Genomic DNA, 27,735 nt, shown 5'->3' on the forward strand with positions numbered 1-27,735 from the left:
TTTCACCGATATCTTACAACGCCACCTTTCAGATCTCAACGTTATCTCTCAGTTCTTCTACCTCAAACTCAACATGGATAATCTCCAGCTAGCCATTGACTCTCTCTTGTCTCAAGTCTCTGCCTTGGTTCGTATCCTGGTCGATGCTATCAATGGACGTGTCACTGCCGACTTAGTACCTGTCTCAGCTCTCCGTTCTGTCCTGGAATGGGCTCACTCCACCTTCGGTCTCTCCCCAGTCCTCCCTTACTCCTCCCTTGAATATTATTATCCTGTTCTCGAAGCCACTCTTCTCACCACATACATCGTCGTCCATATTCCTCTCCGTTCTGCCATAACCTTTAACCTTTTCCACATCATTCCCTTCCCTTTCTGCCTCAACAACTCCTTGTTACAGGTATCTGTTCCTTCAGAATATTTCCTCCTCTCCCATGATCATCTTTCCGTTGCCTTCCTTTCTTCCACAGACCTCCAGCAATGTTCCTCCCTTACTCCGACCTCTCGTCTCTGTGCTGCCCACCTTTTCGCTATCTTCCCTAGCAGTGCCACACCCTGTGAGTCTGCTCTAGTTCGTAACCATTCCATCTACTCGACCTGTCCTTTTGTCCCAGCTCCTGACCTCCCGGTCCCCCATGCTCACCTCAACCATGTCCAGTATTTCTTCTTTGCTGTTCCCATCTCTGTCACAATCATGTGTCCTGGTTCTTCCGTTCGCTCCGTCCCCGCTAGTGGTCTTTACACAGCACCTGACTATTGTACCGTCAAATCAGAATCCGTCATCACTTACGCCACTCGCTATCACCAGGCTGTTCATAATCACTCCTATGACATCTTTCAACCACTCGACATGCCTTCTACCCTACCATCTGCCAACATTACCATCACCTCCCCTAACTTGCGCATGCTAACCTTCCTCAATGACAGTGATTTCATTATGGATCAATTCTCTCTGGCCTTCAGCCGTTCATGGGTTCATCCAACAGTTGTGTTTCCCCCTGTGGTTATCGCTTTCATAGGTTTTCTACTCATCATCTGTGCAGTGCATTGTTGTGTCAGAAAAATGGAACGTTGCCTCCAGGAAATCAGAGTCGCAACAGGCATAGTACGCCCTACACACGACGTAGAAACTCCCCGTACTTAGTGCCCTCACATTCAGTGACTTCCATTGCCATCTAACAATTAACCAAACTGTGAACAGCACTCTACCTACTAGAAAATGATGGTATTTCTTTCACGCATTATTGAGTGACAGTGTATCCTACAGAAAATACCAAAAAAAAAAAAAAATGAAGGAAGAACAACAATAGAACTCTCATATCTACTCCTTGTTTATCATGTATCAAACTATTATTGTGTAATTCCCATTATGTTTATATATACCTTCGACCCTTACTGGATTTGTACCTATTAATCCTTGTATATCTTATCTGTATATATCGTTCTAATTCCCTTCCCTCAACATGGCCATGTCTCCCCTACTGCCCCTGTATCATACTTATCCCTTGTACACCCTCCCGGTCCTGCCTTACTACTATAATCAAACACCATTTAACTCCCGGTGTCAGAAGACACCATCTCAGCTACCCGGGGGAGTAGTGTACCCCCTCCACAATATGTCTACCCCCGATGTATATATGTCCCCCCCCAATGCATACATGCCCCCACTAAATTTGCTAGGTCAGCATGCTTTCCCACGCCTGAAGAAGGCGTTATTGCATCAGTTGATATCAGGCAGCCTAGCCGGCCAGACTATTTTACTGTGAGCTTGTAATAAACTCCTTATCTAGCTGTTTGTACACGGAGTTTCTATCACCAAAGTATTGCAAGTTACAACAGTGAATATACGTGGTATGCATTAATAATGAAAGAAAGACATTTGGGAGCCGAATGCTAATCTCCCGCGAGAATATGCTCCTAGCCTAGTCCAAGATTTAGGGCCTTAGGCCATATCTTGATACCCTGAAAGTTTCATGTTGTCAGCTCAAGCCGTTCATCAGATATAATGATGCTAAAGGCGGGCGATAAAAAGTAGTTGACCTATGGCAGTCATTTTGGTGACCTTGACCTTGACCCCGAGTGCCCATTTTCGAACTCGGCCAAAATTTTGACCATACAGTATCTTGATACCCTGATGGTTTCATGTTGAAAGCTCAAGCCGTTCATGAGAGATAATGGGATCACACACACACACACACACACACACACACACACACACACACACACACACACACACACACACGCTCCATCTTGTAAAGGGGGACGATAATAATAATTATATTAACAACATAGATGTGTAGTGTTCCTAACATTACATATAAAAACTGTAAACACAAAGGAGCCTATATTACTGAGCATTGATACATTAACCACAGAGCTGACGACAGACCGTTCTTATCATTACCACTGGACCTTCCCTATAGCACTTCACCATGGTAATACAACCCATTGTAGTCCTTTGTGGGATCACTAGAGCTGTTTGGGGAAATTAACATACTGCGCGACATGCCTACAACCCACCTAAATACAGAAGTGACGTTTCACTGACATCCATCAAATAGCCTAGGAGGAGTTAGTGGACAAACGAGCAAGACTGGACAAACAGAGGCCGAATGCCTCACATCGGTCCATGACGACCTGACAAAACTGTTACCATCCTGCTTTGCAGGTGTTATCATCATCATCATCATCATCATCATAATCATAGTAGTAGTATTAGTAGTAGTAGTAGTGGTAGTCATGTTCACAGGCATTATACAGCGGACAAACACCATAATCTCCCTGATAAAACACATGAACACAGCTTTGACATATGAAACTGAGCAGTGCCATAATATGCAGTAATGTGAGGGTTATAGCAATACTGACAAAATTTATGTTCGACAGCAATGCAACCTTCTGTCATAGCAAACAGATACTACTTTGTGTCAACACATGCTGATTCAGTGTTTGTCTTCCTCTGTATCAAGCCTAATAACGTGTGAGTATTATTATTATTATTATTATTATTATTATTATTATATCTGTGATAACACCTGCAAAGCAGGATGGTAACAGTTTTGTCAGGTCATGTACCGATGTGAGGCATTCGGCCTCTGTTTGTCCAGTCTTGCTCGTTTGTCCACTAACTCCTCCTAGGCTATTTGATGGATGTCAGTGAAACGTCACAGCTGTATTTAAGTGGGTTGTAGGTCGTGCAGTATGTTAATTTCCCCAAACAGCTGTAGTGATCCCACGAAGGACTACAATGGGTTGCATTACCATGGTGAAGTGCTGTAGGGAAAGTCCAGTGGTAATGATAAGAATGGTCTGTGGTAGGTTCTGTGGTTAATATATCAGTGTTCCGTAATATACGAGTAGGCACGTTTGGGTCTGCCGTTTTTATATGTAACGTTAGGAACATTGCACAGCCATGTTGTTGTTATTACAATTATAATTATAAATGCATACCACGTATATTCACTGTTAAAGGGTGGACAACAATCCCTGTGGTGGGGAAGGAGTAGGGTCGATGGTGGGTGGGAGAGAGGGAGGTGCAACTGGGGTGGCGGTGAGGGGTAAGTGACGAGGTGTCGACGGTGGGACAGGGACAATGTGATTAGCAGATACACAGACATAAGGAAAATCGTATGTTTTATTATAGAGTGGACTAGACACAGGAGTAGCAGTAGTAGTAATGTGAGGGAAATTAGACACAGTCAGTGGGAATATGGGGGTTCGTAGTGGCAGTGCCAATAATAGTAGTAACAGATTCAGCAGTCTTTTGCTAACGTTGTTTGTGTGGGAGTGATTTTGTGACGAATAATGTAATACAGTAGGAGTTATATGACCGGACTACTAGAAACACTCCAAGGAATATGACGGCTCGAAGTAAGAGGATACCGGAAAGTAAGAGTACGAGTATTAGAAGAGACAGAGATTGAAGGAAAACAATGCACGTATGAGGTTAAGCAACGGTTAAGGCCTGGATAACGAGGCGGAGCTAGATACCACAGCTTTATCTTTTTGTCTTATAATATTTTGTGTTGTTTACCTCTAGCTTCATCTGGTTATAGTTAATTATTGGTGAATGCTCTCTGCTGCCCATCACAATGTGGTTTATTCGTCAAAATAAAATAATTTTAATACTTATAACCATCTCCACGGCGACTGTGGGAATCAGTATTAAATCCACAGTCATTCTATATTACAGTTATAGACAATCCAGAAATAACATATTCACAATAATTATCACTGTAGTGATAATGACCAATCGTAGCTTATATACAACGGGCTCGGTGTTAATTTGTTTGATGAGGATCTGAAACAGATGGGTCGTGTCTGGACCAGTTTCACAGGACTCTATGCTAACATAGCAGTCTATGTTATATGCTATGTATGTTACGAATGCATAATGTTTTGCAGGTGAATGGCATGGAAGTGTTTCGAATCCAGTGTCATTAGGTTTCTCACCATTCGCCTCGTAGCTCATTACCGAACTCTCACTCACGGTTGTCCGTTCGCCTGACCTCATTCTAACCCTGACTTCCACTTCCTTCCACCGAGGGGGGTACAGAAACTTTGGTGCTTGGGTGTACTCCTCTTCAGTAATGTTAATAATCAAGGACATAAAGATAAAAATAATGTGATGGAATTAGTATTTCACAGAGGATGCTCGAAAAGTTAAATATGTATCATAAACTGTCGAAGTCAGAGGTACAATTCGTTTTCGAATGAATCCTATTCACTATTTCTTTGTTTTGTATCAAACATGAATTTACTACAAACAAATGGCACCAAACATAGAGTACAATCGTCAGGGAAGTACGGTGTATAGTCTAGTTATATCCCAAATAATTTTATAACTCATGTAAGTCAATATTAATATAAGTCGTCCATGGGGAGGTAAAATGCTCAGGGGAACAGCCAGTCACTCGGCGGGAAATTAAACTTACCACCAACCAGTTGATGTCATCTCACAGCTGTCAAGTGTCTAAACAATTCCGCCCTGTGGAAATCACAAATAATAAAGTTACGTGTGCTTTGCTTGTCCCCGTTTGTAATTCATATTTGAAGGTATGTGATGGCAAAAATTACGTGCTTATTATAATGGTCTATCATTATGCAGATCAATAACTGCCAACATTTATAATTAAATTAGACGACATAAACATAATCTTTCCTTCCACAGTGAACCTCACACTCATGACAAAGGTCTGTTTTTGAATAGCTATACTGTATTTTAAAATGCATGGTAGCTTAAAATTATGATAGCCATATAATTAATGGTTACCTAAATGAAAGGGTGTGGAAGTACTGACAGTGAGCGTGTGTGCACAGTACCGGGGTGCAGTGATACCCCTCTGCTCATCATGGAGAAAGAGAGGAACTTGGGGGAGCAGCAGGGTTGTTAGTAGGGAGTGTAAGGTGCCTGTTTAATTTTGCCATACACTGTTTACAAAGATATTTATAAAATGAGTAAAATGCAGTATAGCCTCACGGAGGACAGCCCAACACCCCCAGAAGGAGCCTACGGAGGGGCAAATAGAGCGAGACCTGACTCCGGGTGACAGGGACATAAGTCCGCCTGGGCCGCGCGTCCCTATGACCCGGAGCTCGCCCGCCGACACTATAGCAGAAAAGTGAGACTATCTTTCGGGCGAGCCGACCACCAACAACCACGGTCAGCACCCCTGAGACTGCCGGTAGCCGCTCCTGGCTTTGTCAGAAGACGGCCATAAGCCGCTCTGAAGGTGCCCTTAAAGAGACGGCCTGCAGCCGCTCGACCCTCCTACAGGAGACGGCCGGTTGCTGCTCCCGCCTTCGTCAGGAGAAGGCCGGTAGCCACTCCGAAGGTGCCTTCGAGTCGGGCTGTAGCCGCTCCTTTCCCCAGGCCATGACCAGTAGCCGGGCCTTTGCGACGGCTGGTAGCCGTGCCCCTAGAAGGCCACAGTCAGTAGCCGGGCCCTACAGCAGGAGACAGCTGGTAGCCGCTCCTCCATCAGGTGCTGACTCCTCTACACGAGACTATGACCCAGAGGGAGGCCCCAGCCTGGAGGACTACTGGAGAGGCCCTGTAACCACCACTCGTGTTTTCTCACTGCAGCCGGTTCCTGAGAGGACTCACCTGCGGACCCCAACAGAGGCCAACGCTGCAGCCCACTCCTGACAGCGTCCCCGATCACCGGAGACCGCAGCCCACAGGACCTCCGGACCACCCCCAGGACCCCTGGGTGGGACATCCCTACACCCTGATGCTGAAGACCCTCGTCCTCTGTCAGGTGCCTGAGCGAGAGGTTCAGTCAGCTCTTCGGTCCCAGCCCAGAGGGTCAGACTCCCACCCCGAGCCCTGAGAGCACGGGACCCTTCGCCACCAGCAGCCGCGGACGAGAGAGGACGCCCCTACGCATGATCCAATGACCCCTGAATATGGAGGCGGAACTAAGCCCGTCAGTAGTTAGGCTGAGTTGTTCCCGCTGCCCTTGTACCTGACTACCATTAAGCCCAGTCCCAAAAGTGAGTGACAGTGAAAGCACAGTGAAAATGATACAGTGAAGCAAGGGCAGAACAGTGAATTATCAGAATACAGGAAATCAGAGCATCGAAAGCATTAGTGTTAGTGTAAAAGGAAGGTGGAATCAATAAAATAACAGTGAGACAATGAATAAGGCAGGGCAGTGGAATAAGTGTCTGTCTGAGTGAACACGCTACCATCTAGTGATATAGCCTCACACTAAGTTCATACGGAGGCTCCAGTGCAAGAACAATTATTAACGACACGACGGACAAACAAGTTAGACTGCCAACAGTGAAAACAGTGCCATGGTCCTAGTGAACAGAACTCCACCCAACAGATAAAACCTAGGCATCCCTTAAGTGATAGTATTTGGCCCCACTGCCCTAGGACTCCTGATTATAGTGCTATTCTTATTACCCAATCTTGCCCCGAGTAGTATCTTGCTTGATAGTAAAGGGGGTATCACACGGTACTTGAAATCATGGTTTGCCGACGGAACACGTTCCTGGTTTGCTGGAACCAGGCACAAACCCTATCACGAACGCTCCTCAAACGCCGCCGACGGTCGCCAAAATGTAAACAAGGCATACCGGAGTCTGTCCCACCGTCTCACAAGAGTTACACGTATCAGACGCAACATGGCATTTCTTGAATTTGCTGAGGGAAGCATGATTGCCGCATTGGCTCTTGCAGTGGTGGCACTTGAGAAGAAAGAAGCGGCGGTGGCCAAAACCATGAGAAGGCGGCTGTGGAGCCGCCTTCTTGTGACAAGGGAATGGTCTTATTTTTTCAATGAGGGCAATTTCAGCAGCACTTTTCCACACTATCTGCCCAGATGCCATCATATCTGCAATGCTGAATGAACGGCGAGATACATACAAAACTCTTTCACCCAGCGTGGTGTGCTGTATCCACTCCCCACCGTAAACCACTGAATTATCGACATTGTTATTTCATCCGTGCATGATATAAAAGGTTATTTAAGCTTTCATAATTAATAATATATATAATGGAAATTAATAGGCACTCTAGGAGGGAATTATAACTTTTAAACAATAAAAAAAATACTGCAGTATAGCCTCCAAGTTCTCCATTCAGCTCGCTCTGGTATCAGAGAAAACGTTTTGTTCCTCGTTTCATCAGCAGGAATGGATTTGAACCAAATCCAGTTTTGCCGATGAAATCCTTGGCGGCTACCATGGTTTCTTGGGCGGTTACCATGATTTCTTCAGCAGACCATGACTCTAGGTACCGTGTGATACCCCCTTAACACCCACAATCTAGGCCTAAGGTTTATAATTGTTCAGTATAATTACTCTTGTAACATCTACCTGTTCCACTTGTAGAATCTATCAATACACGTGTAAGGTTGTTGCCTTGAGTTTTTGTGTCCTGTCTCTCTCTTATTTGTCTAAGCTCCAGTCTAGAAAAGGGAACCCAGCTACACACTAGGCGTTAGAGGGACGAGAAGCTGACCCTAAAACATCTAGCATTACACTGATGGACAGCGGTGGTTCTTGACCCGGGCATAAGAGAGAGGTAATCAGGAAATACCAGCAAAATGCAGTCAAACCCCATGTGCAGTTGCCTAAATCCGACGCTGAACAGTATGATGTTCACACATACCTGGCAATTATTCAACCTTTGCTAGACATCGGGTCCGAAGATGACAAGCAAAAAATCGCTGTTAGACTCCCTCTGCTGGGTAAAACGGCAGCCAATATCGCACCCAAGATCGTCCTGGGGCTCACCTGGCAGAATTTCACGAAACTCATGATTCAGGCCTTCACCCTATCACCAGGTAAAGTGGTGGCACTATCCCAATTGGATAGCCTAACTTTTGATGGCAATTTGGATGACACTTTAATCTAGGCCAGACACCTGGTCACTGCTGCCTGCCAGGAGGCAGATGATGAAACCCAGAAGCACTCTCAATACTCTCCTCACAGTGCTCCCCAGCATGGTAAAGGAGTATTTTACAATCCATGACCCTACCGGAGACATGGATAAGGATATCCAACTCATACGCCGCCTCCTGACCTCCTGCCCCACACCCCAGCAAATCAATATGGTGAAAAAGTTCCCCATGAACATCTTGGCTCCTGCAGTCAAGCCACGTCCACCTATGCCCCACCCCAGCGCCACCCCAGCACCCAGCCTGCCTAGAGCGCACCCCACCCACCAGCCCCACCCCAGCACCCAGCCTGCCTAGGGCGCACCCCACCCACCAGTCCCCCAGTCACAAGGAGAATCCCAACCTCATTTTGGTGAATCCCTGGGAGTTCTCCGCTTGCAGCTGCAGGTGCCCACTGCATGATATCAGGGACCAATTGAAAGCTGCCAGGTGAAAGACCACCACCCCAGGCCAACGTAAAACGAGGAGCCAGAGGACGAATCCGCACACGCAGAAGATAGTCACTACTCGTTTTACGATGGGGTTATGTCAGGTCAAACCTTATCATATACCGATTTCATTGTAAATCGGGAGATTGAAACACATTATAAAACGGGGGTTACATCAACTAAATTTCCCAAAGTCACCTAACCATGACTGAACCATAAATGACAATCCACCTTCATTCCTTCCTGTGTTGGTCCAAGTCGTCACCAAGTCGTCCCCCCCTATGCTGGGGTACAGCCTGTGCTTACAGGCATTAGTGGTCAGCCTCTGAGTCAGACAGGAACAGGTTAGGGGGAGGGGAATCCGGCCCATACCTGCACGAACCTTAGCACTGGGGTCCATACCTGCACCAACCATACCACTGGGGCCTACACTGGCACTGACCTTACCACTGGGCACACAAATCCACAGTACTGTACAGTAATTCACCAGAAGAAACACTATCACACCAGTACAGGCAGAGTTACTCACGTACAGTAAATCTTTGCAACAACACAATACAGTACAGTAATCACACTTACATAAAGTTGGCCTGGTGCTACACGATGTCTACTGTAGTACGATGTTTGGCTGAGAAGTGATGATAACAGGGGGGGCACACATGAACAAGTTGAAAAGATAGGGCTTTGAAGGGGTGGCGGGACCTGAACCATAACAATGTGCTGCATGCCAGGGCCACCATCTTGCCTGAGACAAGCGACGGTTACCTTGCCTGTGCCTGGTGCTGTCCATTGGCAAAATCGTTATAGCGGGAAATTTATTGCAAATCGGATTTTGGGGTGGAACTTTTCTATCATCGTTGTAACGAATTATCATAAACTGAATCAATGTAAAACGAGTAGTGACTGTACCGAACCCAGGGAGCAGGAGCTGGGGGAAGAAGAAGGAGTCCCCCAACAGTTGGATTTTCAGGACCACCCCCGCACGTTCTCACGGTGGCAGGGGCCACTTCCCCCAAATACCGCCCCCCAGTTTACCACAAGATGAAGCTGAACGGGGTGAAAGCCAGACTTCTGGTTGACACGGGAGCGGCCAGATCCTGCCTGTAGAGCCACTACTTCTCCCGTTATAAGTCGACCTTTGGCCTGCTATTCCCGACGGCTACTCATCTTGTGGACGCGGGGGATGGCCCCCTGCCAATCCACGGGGAAACACGGGCCCTGTGTGTCAACACCCATCAACCTGCTTCAACACATCACAAGTTCATTGTGTTTGACTCTTCCTGCCGCAATTACGACGCATATCTGGGGCTGGACCTGCTACAGAAGTTAGGAGCCACCAAGATTACTGCAGCAGACAGCTCCAGTTCTAGAAATCCTCCAGCCTCCCCTCCCCCTTGGGCCGTTTGCACCTGCATGCCATGGCCCTGGCTGGAAGACTCCCTCCCCCTCCCTCCTCCCTTCCCCCTCCCCCCCTCCCTCATTCCCTACCACCATTTCCTCCGCTGTCACCATCCCCCCCACCACAAAGCCTGGGTGCCCCTCAACCGGCCCTCAGGTACATGCATCCTGTTCCCCCCACACCTGCCACCTGGAACCCTCTCGGCCTGCCTCCTGCCCCCAACCTTCCTTCCCCCTCACCACACGGCAGTCCAAATTGCCAACCTTGCCCCCTCGCCCCTCACCCTCCCTAAGAGGCTTATAATCGAAGAGATGGAAGAAGCCAAGCCCTGCACCCCCTCCCCCTCCAACTCCCCCGCCCCTCTGCCCCCCATTCCCAACCATCTCTCCACCCACCAATCAGACACCCTCTGCCACCTCCTCCTGGATTTCCAGGACCCTTTCATGGTGGGACCCGCCGTTATTGGACATACCACCTACCTGGCTCAAGAGATCCACACGATGGGCCCACCAATCCGGCAGCCATCCCGGCGGAAGAAGCCCAAAAGGTGGGAAGAGGAAGACCACCAGGTTCAAGAGATGATCGAGGCCGGAGTCATCTCCCCCTCTACAAGCCCCTGGTCCTACCCCGTTGTCCTCGTGAAGAAGAAGGATGGCACGATGCAGTTCTGCATAGATTACCGCCGGTTAATGACATAACCACCAACGATGCTACTCCACTCCCGCGCATAGATGACTCCCTAGATTCTCTGTACAGCACCTCCTGGTTCTCCACCCTCGACCTCCAGTTGGGGTATTGGCAGGTCCCGGTGCAACCGGAAGACAGAGGCAAGACTGCTTTCTCAACCAGCAAGGGGAAACATTATGAATTTAATGTTCTACCCTTCGGCCTCTGTAACTCCCCCGCCGCCTTCTCAAGACTAATGGAATCTGTCCTCAGCGGCCTCACATGGGAGATTTATCTAGCCTACTTGGACGACGTCATCGTCTTTAGCAAGACCTGGACCGATCTCCTTCAGCGCCTTCGCCGGGTCTTCACCCGAATCCGACAAATAGGCCTCAAACTCCGACCCACATAATGCGAAATCGTAGAATGTGAGGGTTTCTCCCGCCCATAAACTCGCCTTATTTGAGGGTGCACTATATGTGCCCCAGCCATTTCCAGTGAGACAGTCTCACATATTCATCAACTGGTTCCACTCTTGTAATATCCCTTACTCTTTCATTTGTAACTCTGTCTTGCCACTTTACCCCAAGGATCCTTCTCAGTATTTTATTCTCCAATCCTAATACTTTCTGATCTGTTGCAATTGTACTGTACCATGACTCATGCCCATAAATTAAAATTGGTCTAACCATGGACTTGTAAATTTTTACTTTAGTATGTACCGAAAGCATAATATTATTCCAAACAGATTTCAACATTCCAACAGCTCGCCAAGCCTGTCTAATCCTCTCCTCAGTTTCATTGTTTAATGATCCATTAGATGATACAATCATTCCCAGATACTTAAAGTTTTCTACATTCTTCGTCACATTATTTCCAATCACACAGTCGATTTGGCTCTCCACGTTCATATTAATAATTTCAGTCTTTCCACAATTTATTTCCAATCCTATGTTTTCTCCTTCCTCCACCAGACAATCAAGCACCCTCTGCATCTTGTAAATACTTCCGCAAGTCAATACAATATCATCAGCATAGTCCAAATCCAGCAACTTCTTATTTTCTTTCCAGTTTATTCCTGCACCTGTTCTCCTTACAACCTTTCTCATAACATAATTCATAACCAAAACAAACAGCAAAGGCGAAAGAACCCCTCCTTGAATCACTCCTGACCTAACTTCAAAGGATCACTCAAAGAACCACCCACCATTACCTTACAAAAAGTACCTCGGTTCAGGCTCTAACAATATTTACAAACTTTTCTGGTATACCATAGAATCTCATAATTTTCAACACAGCTCCACGTGAAACACTATCAAACGCCTTTTCAAAATCCACAAAACACATACTAAGTGGCATTGTCATCTCACTAGCTTGTTGCATTAGATGCCTTACAATAAAAATCTGATCATTACAACCTCGCCCCTTTCTAAATCCTGCTTGTTCTTGTCTTAAAATTTTATCAATTACTGGCTCTATTCTGTTCAACAAGATTTTGGAAAAGACTTTTGCAACTACAGGTGTCAAAGTTATCCTCCTGCAATTTCTACACACACTTAAATCTCCGTTTTTTTTGTATTTTTATAATCACTCCATTTTTCCACTCTTCTGGAACTCCTCCATTATCCCAAGCCACAGTAAAAAGTTTCAAGAGCGCATTCATCAACTGATCATTTTCCACCTTAAGCATTTCAGGAAATATTCCATCCTCTCCTGGGGCCTTAAAATTCTTTAATTCCTTTATAGATTTTGCTACCTCTTCCAAGGTTATATCCCCTGTTTCTATCTGCAAATCTCTCCCGGCTGGCAAAATGTCCTCTTCAGCTGGGATTGGTCTATTTAGAACAGATTCAAAATGATCTTTCCACCCTCCTTTTATATCCAGATTATTTTTTAGTCAAGAAGTCACTATTTCTATCTCGTACAGGTATTTCCTTCCTTCTCTTTTCAGACCAACTTTACTCCTTTATGGCCTGATACGCTGCTCTTGGGCTCTGACCATCATTTTCACTTAATTTCTTTCTCTGTTGCCTTTTCATCGTATAGCCTCCTCTTTTCACGTCTAACGAGTCCTTTTACTTAAGAATATAAACTCCAGTACTTTGCTCTTAGTACTTCAACTACCTGGCCATCAACATGTTGTTCTTCACTTCTTAACTTCACCTCTTTCCTTTTCTGAATTGCATTCCATGTTTCATCTGACATCCACTTTTTCCTTCTCGCTTTTCCGTTTTTCTTAATAGTAACCTTAGCACTCTCATGCAAAACCTCTTTTACTTCTCTCCACATTTGATTAACATTGTTTTCAGATTCAAAGTCTGCAGGACTAGAAACCTGTACCTACACTCCCACCGAAACTTTTCCTTCGTGTTCTCATCATTTCTCAGCTCATCAGAATCATATTTATTACCTCCTGTACAATTACCATTAACTTTTCTCCTAAGCTTTATTTTAATCTTTGACACAACAAGCTGATGATCACTACCTATATCTGGCCCCCTCCTTACGCAAAGATCTTGCAAATAACTCCTATGCCTTCTTCTAATTGCAATGTGGTCAATCTGGTTACAACATTTACCAATGGTGAAATCCAAGTAGTTTTATGTATTTTTCTATGCTCAAAGATAGTTCCACCAATCGTAAGGTCATTTGCCAAACAAAAGCTTCCAAGTCGTACCCCATTTTCGTTTCTTATACCAACACCCTCCTTACCCATACAATCTTCAAAGCCATCCCTACTACTACCAAAAATCGCATTAAAATCACCAGTGCAAACTAACACATCATGTCTTGCCACTCTGTTCACTACATCCTGCAGCTTCTCATAAAAGTCATCCTTCATTTCATCAGCAGCCTCATTTGTTGGAGCGTACCCTACCACCATACTGATATTACCATGGTCAGACTTTTAACGAGATAAAGCAAGCGCTCATTAATTGGCTCAAACTCACATAGTGCCTTGCAAGCATCTCTACTCAACAGTAAGCCTACTCCTTGGTAATGATTTCCATCAGTACTACCAGAAACCAACAAAGTAATACCATCTTCCATATTCATTTTATCAACTCTAAGCAACCTTGTTCCTGTAAGGGCAAAAAATATCTATATTGTATGCCCTGAACATTGAAATAAGTTCTTCCCTTTTACGAGCCTGATTGAGAGTTCGAACATTCCAATTTCCTATTCTTAAAGTTCTTTTTGTATGTATGAAAAGTATATTGGTAATAAATATTTTCTGCCCTATCAGGAGTGTACAGCGTAAGGGCCCTGGGCTACACTACTCAGTCCAGACATTTAAGGCGAGTGACCAGCTGCTTTTCTCTGTCTGATATTGTTACAAGCAAAACTATCCCTTAGTTGCAACCCCCAGATGTTATAGATTACATACAATAATGTAGAGTAAATTGCTAAGAATGAAGTCCTACGAAACCTGTACTGCCACCTAGAATACGGCCCTGAACATGTTGAAGAGCCTGCCTAACTTCACTTACCTCAGAGTCTTGATAGCAGTCATCATCCTCTGACTTAGGCCTGCACTTGCCGCAGCAGCAGTTGCAAAAGCAGAAACAGCAGTAGCAGCACCCGAAGTAGCCAAGAGTGATGACTCCACACACTATGAGCAGCGCCTACGAGGATGGAAAGAAGCAAAAAAAAAAAAAAATGGTTTGCTTTCCCTTGATGAAATTGGGCCATTCTACAATATTAATATTCAAAGTCGTGGTGGCATAAAATTCTTTGAACATAAGTTAGGAGTTATAGATATATAACTGTTTATTTTTTTTTTATCTGACTCTACTGAACCTCTTTCGTAACTTGGATACTAAGTCGTGGTTGCATGTAATTCGATAAACCTTAGCTATGGAGTCGGAATGAGACTCCTTGGTTATTAGTCAACTCCATCCATCAGTCTCATGACACTTACCTAATAAATAAGCCAGAAGGAGGTAGAGAGCTTCGACAGGTTAGAAAAACGCACCACAGTTGTGTCAGTGATACAGGGTCTGTCAAAGGTAGGCCTATACGTGTGTCAACGATACAGGTGTGGCAGTGAAACAAATGTCAAGGGTACAGGTGTGTTGGTGGTAGAGGTGTGTTGATGGTAGAGGAGTGCCAATGGTACAGGCATGTCAATGGTACAGATGTGTTAATAATACAGACGTGTCAGTGGTACAGGTGTGTCAATGGTACAGGTGTGTCAATAGTACAGGTGTCAATGGCACAGGTGTGTCAATGGTACAGGTATGGCAGTGGTATAGGTGTGACAGTGGTAAACTCGTGTCAATAGTACAAATATGTTAGTTGTACAGGTGTGTCAGTGGTACAGGTGTGTCAATCGTACAGGTGTGTCAATGGTACAAGTGTTTCAACGATACAGGTGTCAATGGTACAGGTGTGTCAATGGGACAGGTGTGTCAGTGGTACAGGTGTGTCAGTGGTACAGGTGTGTCAGTGGTACAGGTGTATCAATGGTACAGGTGTGTCAATGGTACAGGTGTGTCTGTGGTACAGGTGTACCAGTGGTACAGGTGTGTCAGTTGTACGGGTGTGTCAGTGGTACAGGTGCCAATGGTACAGGTGTGTCAATGGTACAGGTGTGCCAGTGGTAAAGGTGTGTCAATGGTACATGTGTGTCAGTGGTACAGGTTTGTCAATGGTACAGGTGTGTCAGTAGTAAAGGTGTGTCAATGGTACACGTGTGTCAGTGGTACAAGTGTGTCAATGGTACAGGTGTCAGTGGTACAGGTGTCAATGGTACAGGTGTGTCAGTGGTAAAGATGTGTCAGTGGTACAGGTGTGTCAATGGTGCAAGGGTGTCTGTGATACAGGTGTACCAGTGGTACAGGTGTGTCTGTGGTACAGGTGCCAATGGTACAGGTGTGTCAATGGTAGAGATGTGTCAGTGGTACAAGTGTGTCAATGGTACAGGTGTGTCAATGGTACAGGTGTGTCAATGGTACAGGTGTGTCAATGGTACAGGTGTGTCAGTGGTTCAGGTTTGTCAATTGTACAGGTGCCAGTGGTACAGGTGTCAATTGTACAGATGTGTCAAGAGTTCAGGTGTGTCAGTGGTACAGGTGTGTCAATGGTACAGATGGCAATGGTGCAGGTGTGGCAATGGTACAGGTATGTCAATGATACAGGTGTGTCAATGGTACAGATGTGTCAATGATACAGGTGTGTCAGTGGTACAGGTATGTCAATGGTACAGGTGTGTCAATCGTACAGGTCTGTCAGTGGTACAGATGTGTCAATGGTACAGTGTGCCAGTTATTCGGGTGTGTCAATGGTACAGGTGTGTCAGTGGCTCAGGTTTGTCAATGGTACAGGTGTGTCAATTGTACAGGTGCCAGTGGTACAGGTGTCAATTGTACAGGTGTGTCAAGAGTTCAGGTGTGTCAGTGGTACAGGTGTGTCAATGGTACAGGTGGCAATGGTGCAGGTGTGGCAATGGTACAGGTATGTCATTGATACAGGTGTGTCAGTGGTACAGGTGTCAATGGTACAGGTGCGTCAGTGGTACAATTGTGTCAGGGATACAGGTGTGTCAATGGTACAGCTGTGTCAGTGATACATGTGTGTCAGTGGAACAGATGTGTCAATGGTACAGGTGTGTCAGCTGTACAGGTGTGCCAGTCGTACACGTGTGTCAATGGAACATGTGTCAGTGGTACAGGTGTGTCAATGGTACGAGTGTCAGTGGTACAGGTGTCAATGGTACAGATGTGTCAATGATACAGGTGTGTCAATGGTACAGATGTGTCAATGATACAGGTGTGTCAATGGTACAGATGTGTCAATGATACAGGTGTGTCAGTGGTACAGGTATGTCAATGGTACAGGTGTGTCAATCGTATAGGTCTGTCAGTGGTACAGATGTGTCAATGGTACAGTGTGCCAGTTATTCAGGTGTGTCAATGGTACAGGTGTGTCCGTGGTACAGGTATGTTAATGGTACAGGTGTGATAATCGTACAGGTGTGTCAGTGGTACAAATGTGTCAATGGTACAGTGTGCCAGTTGTACAGGTGTGTCCATGGTACAGGTGTGTCAGTGGTACAGGTGTGTCAAAGGTACAGGTGTGCAATGGTACAAGTGGCAAAGATACAGGTGTGTCAGTGGTACAGGTGTGTCAGTGGCACAGGTGTGTCAATTGTATAGGTGTGCCAATGGTACAGGTGTGTCAATGGTACAGGTGTGTCAATGGTACAAGTGGCAAAGATACAGGTATCAGTGGTACAGGTGTGTCCAAGGTACAGGTGTGTCAGTGGTCCAGGTGTGTCCATGGTACAGGTGTGTCAGTGGTACAAGTGTCAATGGTACAGGTTTGCAATGGTACGCGTGGCAAAGATACAGGTGTGTCAGTGGTACAGGTGTGTCAATGGTACAGGTGTGTCTGTGGTACAGGTGTCAATGGTGCAGGTGTGTCAGTGGTACAGGTGTCAGTGGTACAGGTGTCAATGGTACAGGTGTGTCAATGGTACAGGTGTGTCAATGGTACAGGTGTGGCAATAGTACAGGTGTGGCAATGGTACAGGTGTGTCAATTGTAAAGGTGGCATGGTTCAAGTGTGTCAATGGTACAGACGTGTCAGTGATACAGGTGCGTCAGTGGTACAAGTGTGTCAGTGATACAGGTGTGTCAATGGTACAGGTGTGGCAATAGTACAGGTGTGGCAATGGTACAGGTGTGTCAATTGTAAAGGTGGCATGGTTCAAGTGTGTCAATGGTACAGACGTGTCAGTGATACAGGTGTGTCAATGGTACAGGTTTGTCAATGGTACAGGTGTGTCAGTGGTACAGGTGTGGCAATGGTACAGGTGTGGCAATGGTACAGGTGTGGCAACGGTACAGGTGTGTCAGTGGTACAGGTGTATTAGTGATACAGGTGTGTCTTTGGTACAGGTCTTTCAATGGTACAGGTGTGTCAGCGGAACAGGTGTGTCAATGGTACATGTGTGTCAGTTGTACAGGTGTGTCAATGGTACAGGTGTGTCAGTGGTACAGGTGTGTCAATGATACAGGTGTGTCAGTGGTACAGGTTAGTCACCGGTACTGGTGTCAATGGTACAGATGTGTCAATGATACAGGTGTGTCAATGGTACAGATGTGTCAATGATACAGGTGTGTCAATGGTACAGATGTGTCAATGATACAGGTGTGTCAGTGGTACAGGTATGTCAATGGTACAGGTGTGTCAACGGTACAGGTGTCAGTGTTACCTATGTGTCAATGGTACTGGTGTCAATGGTACAGGTGTGTCAATGGTACATGTGTGTCAGTGGCACATGTGTGTCAATTGTACAGGTGTGTCATTGTTATAGGTGTGTCATTGGTACAGGTGTGTCAATGGTACAGGTGTCAATGGTACAGGTGTGTCAATGGTACAGGTGTCAATGGTACAGGTGTCAATGGTACAGGTGTCAATGGTACATGTGTGTCAATGGTACAGGTGTCAATGGTACAGGTGTGTCAATGGTACCAGGTGTGTCAATGGTACAGGTGTGTCACTGGTACAAGTCTCAATGGTACGGGTGTCAGTGGAGCAGGTGAGTCAGAGGTACAGGTGTGTCAGTGGTACTGGTGTGTCAATGATACAGGTGTGTCCATGGCACAAGTGTGGCAATGGTACATGTGTGGCAATGGTACAGGTGTGTCAATCGTGTAGGTGTCAGTTTTACAGGTGTGTCAATGGTACAGATGTGTCAATCGTGTAGGTGTGTCAATGGTACAGGTGTGTCAGTGGTACAGGTGTGTCCGTGGTACAGGTGTGTCAGTTGTACAGGTGTGTCAGTGGTACAGGTGTGTCAGAGGTACAGGTGTGTTAATGGTACAGGTGTGTCAGTTGTACAGGTGTGTCAGTGGTACATGTGTGTCAATGGTACAGGTGTGTCAGTGGTACAGGTGTGTCAGTGGTACAGGTGTGTCCGTGGTACAGGTGTGTCAGTGGTACAGGTGTCAATGATACAGGTATGTCAGTGATACAGGTGTGTCAGTGGTACAAGTGTGTCAATGATACAGGTGTGTCAGTGGTACAGGTATGTCAATGGTACAGGTGTGTTAATCGTACAGGTATGTCAGTGGTAGAGATGTGTCAATGGTACAGTGTGCCAGTTGTACAGGTGTGTCAATGGTACAGGTGTGTCAGTGGTACAGGTGTGTTAATGGTACAGGTGTGTCAATCGTGTAGGTGTCAGTTTTACAGGTGTGTCAATGGTACAGATGTGTCAATCGTGTAGGTGTGTCAATGGTACAGGTGTGTCAGTGGTACAGGTGTGTCCGTGGTACAGGTGTGTCAGTGGCACAGGTGTCAATGGTACTGGTATGTCAATGATACAGGTGTGTCAGTGGTACAAGTGTGTCAATGATACAGGTGTGTCAGTGGTACAAGTGTGTCAATGATACAGGTGTGTCAGTGGTACAAGTGTGTCTATGATACAGGTGTGTCAGTGGTACAGGTATGTCAATGGTACAGGTGTGTCAATCGTACAGGTATGTCAGTGGTAGAGATGTGTCAATGGTACAGTGTGCCAGTTGTACAGGTGTGTCAATGGTACAGTGTGCCAGTTGTACAGGTGTGTCAATGGTACGGGTGTGTCAATGGTACAGGTGTGTCAGTGGTACAGGTGTGTTAATGGTACAGGTGTGTCAATCGTGTAGGTGTGTCAATGGTACAGGTGTGTCAATCGTGTAGGTGTGTCAATGGTACAGGTGTGTCAATCGTGTAGGTGTGTCAATGGTACAGGTGTGTCAATGGTACAGGTGTGTCAATCGTGTAGGTGTGTCAATGGTACAAGTGTGTTAATGGTACAGGTGTGATAATCGTGTAGGTGTGTCAGTGATACAGGTGTGTCAATGGTAAAGGTGTGTCAATCGTGTAGGTGTGTCAATGGTACAGGTGTCAGTGGTACAGGTGTCAGTGGTATAGGTGTGTCAGTGGTACAGGTGGGCAATGGTATAAGTGGCAAAAGATACAGGTGTGTCAATGGTACAGGTGTGTCAGTGGTAAAGATGTGTCAATGGTACAGGTGTCAGTGGTACAGGTGTTAATGGTACAGGTGTGTCAACGGTACAGGTTTGCCAATGGTACAGATGTGTTAATGGTACAGGTGTGGCAATGGTACAGGTGTGGTAACGGTACAGGTGTGGCAATGGTACAGTTGTGGCAATGGTACAGGTGTGGCAATGGTACAGTTGTGGCAATGGTACAGGTGTGTCAGTGGTACAGGTGTATCAGTGATACAGGTCTGTGCTACAGGTGGCAATGGTACAGGTGTATCAGTGATACAGGTGTGTCTTTGGTACAGGTGTGTCAATGGTACAGGTGTGTCAGTTGTACATGTGTGTCAATGGTACAGGTGTGTCAGTGGTACAGGTGTGTCAATGGTACAGGTTTGTCAATGGTACAGGTGTGTCAGTGGTACAGGTGTGGCAATGGTACAGGTGTGGCAATGGTACAGGTGTGGCAACGGTACAGGTGTGTCAGTGGTACAGGTGTATTAGTGATACAGGTGTGTCTTTGGTACAGGTCTTTCAATGGTACAGGTGTGTCAGCGGAACAGGTGTGTCAATGGTACATGTGTGTCAGTTGTACAGGTGTGTCAATGGTACAGGTGTGTCAGTGGTACAGGTGTGTCAATGATACAGGTGTGTCAGTGGTACAGGTTAGTCACCGGTACTGGTGTCAATGGTACAGGTGTCAGTGGTGCAGGTGTGACAGTGGTACAGGTGTCAATGGTACAGGTGTGTCAACGGTACAGGTGTCAGTGGTACATATGTGTCAAAGGTACTGGTGTCAATGGTACAGGTGTGTCAATGGTACATGTGTCAGTGGTACAAGTGTGTCAATGGTATAGGTGTGTCAATGGTATAGGTGTGTCAATGGTACAGGTGTGTCAATGGTACAGGTGTCAATGGTACAGGTGTGTCAATGGTACAGGTGTGTCAATGATACAGGTGTCAATGGTACAGGTGTCAATGGTACAGGTGTCAATGGTACAGGTGTCAATGGTACATGTGTGTCAATGGTACAGGTGTCAATGGTACAGGTGTCAATGGTACCAGTGTGTCTGGTACAGGTGTGTCACTGGTACAAGTGTCAATGGTACGGGTGTCAGTGGTGCAGGTTTGTCAGAGGTACAGGTGTGTCAGTGGTACTGGTGTGTCAATGATACAGGTGTGTCCATGGCACAAGTGTGGCAATGGTACATGTGTGGCAATGGTACATGTGTGGCAATGGTACAGGCGTGCCATTGGTGCAAGTGGCAATGGTACAGGTGTGTCAATGGTGCAGGTGTGTCAATGGTACAGGTGTGTCAGTGGTCAATGATACAGGTGTCAATGGTACAGGTGTGTCAGTGGTACAGGCGTACCAGTGGTACAGATAATTCAGTGGTACAGGTGTCAATGGTACACGGGTATCAATGGTACAGGTGTCAGTGGTACAGGAGTCAATGGTACATGCGTCTCAATGGTACAGGTGTGTCAATGGTACGGGTGTGTCAATGGTACAGGTGCGTCAGTGGTACATGTGTGTCAATGGTACAGGTGTCAATGGTACAGGTGTCAATGGTACAGATGTGTCAATGGTACAGATGTGTCAATGGTACAGGTGTCAATGGTACAGGTGTCAATAGTACAGATGTGTCAATGATGCAGGTGTGTTTAAGGTAAAGGTTTGTCAATGGTACATGTGTGTCAGTGGTACAGGTGTGCCAATGGTACAAGTGGCAATGGTACAGGCATGTCAGTGGTACAGGTGTGTCAGTTGTACAGATGTTTCAGTGGTACAGGTGTGTCAATGGTACAGGCGTGTCAGTGGTGCAGGTGTCAGTGGTACGGGTGTCAATGGTACAGGTGTGTCAGTGATACAGGTGTAAATGGTACAGGAGTGTCAATGTTACAGGTGTCAGTGGTACAGGTGTTTCAATTGTACAGGTGTCACTGGTACAGTACAAATGTCAATGGTACAGGTGTCAACGGTACAGGAAGGTGTCATGGACTATGACACCATCCTGTACACCTGGACCATGACTCATGGTACAGGTGTGTCAATGGTACAGTGTGTCACGGTACAGATGTGTCAAGGATACAGGAATGCAAAGGTAAAGTCTATGAGGGTGAAGTGTGTGAGGGAGAAACTGGTGATTGAGGGGGATTGTAACTACCATGGGACTCCTTTGGCCACTCGTTATCCTAAGCCTGTAACACTGAGCAAGCTTGTTAGGAATGTGTGAGTGATGACACTTGATTCATGAAGGAGAAAGCAAACCCCTAATTTTTTTACCGACACTTTATGTATGCACTTATTTGACTTGACTGGCCTACAATCCAGAATACAATGTTCATTTACCGAAAAGTTGGAGAGGCCAGGAACGTTCCTTTGTTGTCATGTGTACTTAGAAATTGTCGCAAAAAATTCAGAGCATCCAATTTAAGGCTTAAGCGTACGATCAAGACTCTCAGGAGTATGGTAGCTTATAGTTATGTAGGATGAGAAAGAGGAACATTTCAGTGCTGTAAATATTATCAAAGGTAAAACCACGTTTTTTTTTTTTTCTCTGTACGCCTCATCGTATTTACTATGTCTGGGGCTAACGCTAAAGTAAACTAAATAATCATCGAGATAAAATGACTGACCTACTGGAAGTGGGTACACTGAAAGTGTGCCCTAAACGTCCTGATTATAACAAAGGAATAAAGCAAAAATGAAGCACGGAAACTTACCTTGCAAGCTAGCCCCTAACATAGTAAATACGATGAGACGTATAGGGAAATCAAGAAATAGCAACTCAAAAATAAGTAGATAGATAGATAGTGTGTTCATAAGCAAAGAGAGAGAGAGAGAGAGAGAGAGAGAGAAAGTAGTAAAAATATGGAAAATACTGGGAAAATCATATTGAATTACGAATTTTCGGCCCACCTCAGGCCATCATCAGGCACACTAGTTGTCCTATATTGTGAGCATGACTAACAATAAATATATAAATAAGGACCTTATTCAGACCTATTAACTAGGCAACCCCTTCATCCCAACTAACTATTATGTTTGAATAAGATCCTTGTTTATATATTTACTATTAGTCATGCTGACAATATAGGAAACAGAAATGCTTGATGATGGCTTGAGGTGAAATAAAAATTCGTAGATCGATATGTTTTTCACAGTATTTTCCATCATTTTACCACTTCTCTGGAAGTTGCCATGGCCGAGATAGCCAGCAAAAGTTTTAACTAGGATATATATATATATATATATATATATATATATATATATATATATGTGTGTGTGTGTGTGTTGTGTGTGTGTGTGTGTGTGTGTGTGTGTGTGTGTGTGTGTGTGTGTGTGTGTGTGTGTGTTTATGCAAAGAAGGAACCAAAGGCTACGAGCTCGCAAAACTGTTCCTTCCAAGAAAAAAATAAAAACAATACAAAAGAGTGCCAAGTTCAAGACCAGTTCATTTCGAAATGCCTGGACACACTGCGTTTGAAAGACTGGAGATCATAGGAAGTAGGAAATACAGACACAGGGAGAGAGTTCCACAGTTGACCTGTTGCACAAATGAAGGACTGGGAATAACAGTTAACCTTGCATTAGAGAGTTGGACAGAAAAAGGGATGAGAGTTTCTTGCTAGACGGGTGCTAGACACCCGTCGTAGAGGTGGAGGGATGCAATTAGACAGTTCAGGGGAGCAGTGACCATGGATGTAACGAAAGAAAAGAGATAAAGAGGCAACAGTGTGCCGAAGAGACAAAGGTTGGAAGGAGCCAGTAAGAGGAGGAGAGTTAATGAGAGGAAGAGCCTTTGACTCAACCATATTGAGAAGAGCTGTATGTGGGGAGCCTCCCCACACACGAGAGTTGTACTCTACACAGGGGTGAATAAAACCCGTGTAGAAAGTCAACAGTTGTGCAGGGGTAAAGAAGATACGGAATCGGCTTAGCACACCTAATCTCCTGGAAGCAGATTTTACAAGAGATGCAGTATGATCTTTCCAACATAAATCCCGAGTGAATGAAATCCCAAGCATGTTCAAAGATGATGCAGGACTGAGCTGGATATTATTAATTAGTGGATTCTCCTGTGGGAGATTTTCTCGGGTTGATAGGTGTAAAAACTCAGTCTTTGATGCATTAAAATAACAAGATTATTTTTACCCAAGTCAGACATTAGGTATGCCACAGACTCTTCCCTTGTTTGTTGAAGTAACTGCTCAGATGAACGTTGTGGGAACCGAATAGAAAGGTGAAGGGTGAAATCAACAGTGTACTAGTGGATGGGGTTAGATGTTCAGCTTAGAAGATCATTAATGAATGAAAGGAAGAGAGGTGGTGATAGGACAGAGCCCTGAGGAACACCACTGTTGATAGAACAATAGCCTTCTACAACAGCACCTATAGAACGACCATAAAGGAAGCTATAAATGAAGTCACAGACAGAAGGATAGAAACCGTAAGAGGGCAGTTTGGAAATTAAAGATTTATGCCAGACTCGATCGAAAGCCTTTGAGATGTAAAGTGCAATGACAAAGCTTTCGCCAAAGTCCAGAAAGGAGGATGACCACGAGTCTGAAATGTTGGCGAGAAGGTCGTCAGTGAAGCTTACCTGACGGAACCCATAGTGACGATCAGAGAGAAAGTCGTGATACGAAAGATGCTTTAAAATTTTTCTGTTAAGAATAGACTGGAAAACTTTTGAGACATAGGATGTTAAAGCAATTGGATGATAGTTAGAGGGTTGGGAATGGTCATCCTTCTTTGGGACTGGCTCAATGAAAGCAAACTTCCAGCAAGAAGGAAAGGTACAAGTTGAGAGACCAAGGCGAGAGTTTGCCTAGGCAGAGTGTAAGCACAGATGCACAGTTCTTGAGGAAAACAGGAGGGACTCCATCAGGCCCATATGCCTTGTTAGTATTGAGGCCAGTGATGGCAGAAATACATCAGCTGAAGAAATTTTAATGTCAGCCATCAGGAAGTCAGAGGGGGGAAAGTGATGGAGGAACAGCACCGGAATCGTCCAAGGTGGAATTGGAGGAGAAAGTCTGAGCAAAGAGATCTGCTTCATCAGTAGTAGAAATAGCTACAGAGCCGTCATAGTAGAAAAGAGAGGGAAGGATGATGAGGTAAAGATGGTAGAAAGGTTTTTAGCAAGGTGCCAGAAGGAGCGGGAAGAATTCGAGTAGGAGAGTTGAGAGCATTTAGTGTGGATGAAATTATTTTTAGCAGAGTGAAGAACAGACTTAGCACGATTCCAGGCAGAAACATAAACATGATTGGTTCAAGGGTGGGTTGGCTCTGGTACCTTTTACAGGCCCTCTCCTTGTTGCAGACAGCATTATACCAAGTGTGATTTGCATTAGTCAGAGGATATGAGAACGGAATGTGTGCTTCCATCCCTGAGGGAATAACCTCTGTAATGCGCAAGGCACATTCAGATGACTCATGGTCATGGAACCAGTAATCATTCCAGCGCCTAAGGGCCTCCCAATCCGCAGCTCCAAAGTGCCACAGTCGACCTTTCTTTGGAGGGTCCACAGGCCATACCGGAACGATAGGGCGGGTTGAGGTAATAAGGTTGTGATCGGAGGAGCCCAACGGAGAGGAAAGATTAACAGTGTAAGCATTAGGATTAGTTATAAGGAAGAGGTCAAGTATGTTGGAACTCTCTCCAAGGCGGTCAGGGATACGGGCTGTACAAGCTGCTCTAGGTCATAAAGGATAGAAAAGATGTAGGCTTGTTCACCAGGTTGATCAGTGAAAGGAGAGGAGAGCCAAAGGTGGTGGTGAATATTGAAATCTCCTAGAATGGAGATTTCAGAGAAAGGAGAAATGGATAGAATGTGTTCCATCGTAAAAGTAAGATAGTCGAAGAATTTTTGATAGTAAGTAGGATTAGGGGATAAGTAAATAGAGCAGATATATTTAGTCAGAGAATGACAGGAAAGCCGAAGCCACAGAGTAGAAAATTCAGAAGAATCAAGTTCAGGAACGCGAGAACAAGATAAGTTGTTGCGTATATATACACAACAGGCACCTCTGGCTTTGAAATGAGTATGGAGAAAGTAGGAGGATACAGAAAAAGGTTTGCTATCAGTTGCCTCAGACAGCTGAGTGTTTGCCAAGAAGAGGTGAGGTATATATATATATATATATATATATATATATATATATATATATATATATATATATATATATATATATATATATATATATATATATATATATATCTATATATATATAGAGTTTTCGTGTTCGTTTTTAAAGGCTCCAACATGCTTGCGTGTGTCGGCCTTGGTCACCTAATGGCGGCTCTCAACGCTGCACGATCCATTGCAGTCTCCCTGTTCAGTCCCTTAACCCTAAGGTCACACTTAATGACCTCGTCCCATGTCTTTCTCGGTCTGCCCCTCACAACCCCACCCCCAATATTAACACTTCTAACCTTCCTCACCCAATTATCATCCCCCATCCTCTCCACATGTCCAAACCACCTCAATCTACATCTCCTCATCACAACACCAATACACTCCAGTCCCATCCTACCTCTCAACTCTTCCATCGTAAACCCAGCCCCTCCAGGCCTTGGAAATATATATATATATATATATATATATATATATATATATATATATATATATATATATATATATATATATATATATATATATATATATATATATATATATATATATATATATATATATATATATATATATATATATATATATATATATATATATATATATATATGTGTGTGTGTGTGTGTGTGTGTGTGTGTGTAGGGCTGGTAGTCCATCGATCTAGTTACCTATCTCTTAGTCTATCAATCTATCTCTCACCTTGCACCATGGCGAGGTCACCAAGAAGTACGCCTTGACATTCTCTTCACCGAACTGCTCCGCTATGTACAGGCCGGCGTGACCATAGAGGTCGTAGATTTCACGCTTGGTGGGGTCGCTCAGGATCACGTGGGCTTTGTTTACATCTTTGAACTGAGGAGAGAAGATCGGGTAAGATTTCATCATTTCATCTACATTTATATGTTTGTGTTTTTCGATTTTTTTAACTTGTTTATTTGTTTAGTTGTCCATGGATCCCCTTCTGGCTATCTCGAGGCACCTATTCTTACTTACAAGATTAACGCTGATTAGACAATGCCCACGATGAACACTGTCAAGAGTTATGTTTTTTTTTTTTTTTTTTTTTTAATGTCCGACTCTGGGCATAGGCTTCACAGCCTGCTATCAATGCCCAGCAGTCCTACATACCATACACCTCTACATGTCACCACTTCGGCGCTAACACCCATCGTCCATACTGAATACATGCTAGGGCTGTCTCATACAGGACTGGTGTATTGGTATTAGCGGGGGTATTTTTACGACATGTCGGCGGGTCTTCTGGTAGATCAGTAAAGCCTGATTTAATGAAATTCAAATCCTTAAACTGTTCCCTGCCCCAGCCGGGATTCGAACCTGGGTCCGTTAGGACTGCAGGCCACCTCTCTACCGATTGAGCCACCGCAGGCAGATTGCAACAACACAGATAAAAATGGAAAAAAATTGATCACTTTTTTCTCAGATTATGTAACCGCATGTGTAGATTCCACAATATACAAAACCGTCACATTACATTTTATTTTTAATGCACCGGTATATAATAACCTTACTCTATGTAGCACCATTCATTCCAGTATTTTACTTATACATTCATCACTTCCAACTTGATGAAGTGCTCAACCGCAGTAGGTAAGTCCTTTCCAATATACGTCTGTTACCTACACAATCATTACAGTCTGAAGCCCCTTTTGCCGTTCTCTCTGACCCGACATTAATGC

The 27,735-nt window shown here is 44.9% G+C and overlaps 1 protein-coding gene across 1 annotated transcript in view; it reads right to left on the reverse strand.

Annotated features, from left to right (window-relative positions):
• Positions 1-11,196: 11,196 nt before the first annotated feature.
• The window catches only part of LOC145417508 (dnaJ homolog subfamily C member 5-like), a 67,365-nt gene continuing 50,826 nt past the window's right edge, over positions 11,197-27,735 (reverse strand). Inside the window, exons 3-5 of the mRNA XM_080286216.1 lie at positions 26,738-26,890; positions 14,393-14,527; positions 11,197-11,298 (exon numbers count right to left, since the gene is read on the reverse strand). Coding sequence (XP_080142342.1) covers positions 11,197-11,298; positions 14,393-14,527; positions 26,738-26,890 — 390 coding nt within the window. The remainder of the gene's footprint in view (positions 11,299-14,392; positions 14,528-26,737; positions 26,891-27,735) is intronic.

This window comes from Coenobita brevimanus, chromosome 110 (assembly GCF_032717465.1).
Source record: "Coenobita brevimanus isolate Jiangsu-jjx chromosome 110, ASM3271746v2, whole genome shotgun sequence".
Classification (NCBI taxonomy): domain Eukaryota; kingdom Metazoa; phylum Arthropoda; class Malacostraca; order Decapoda; family Coenobitidae; genus Coenobita; species Coenobita brevimanus.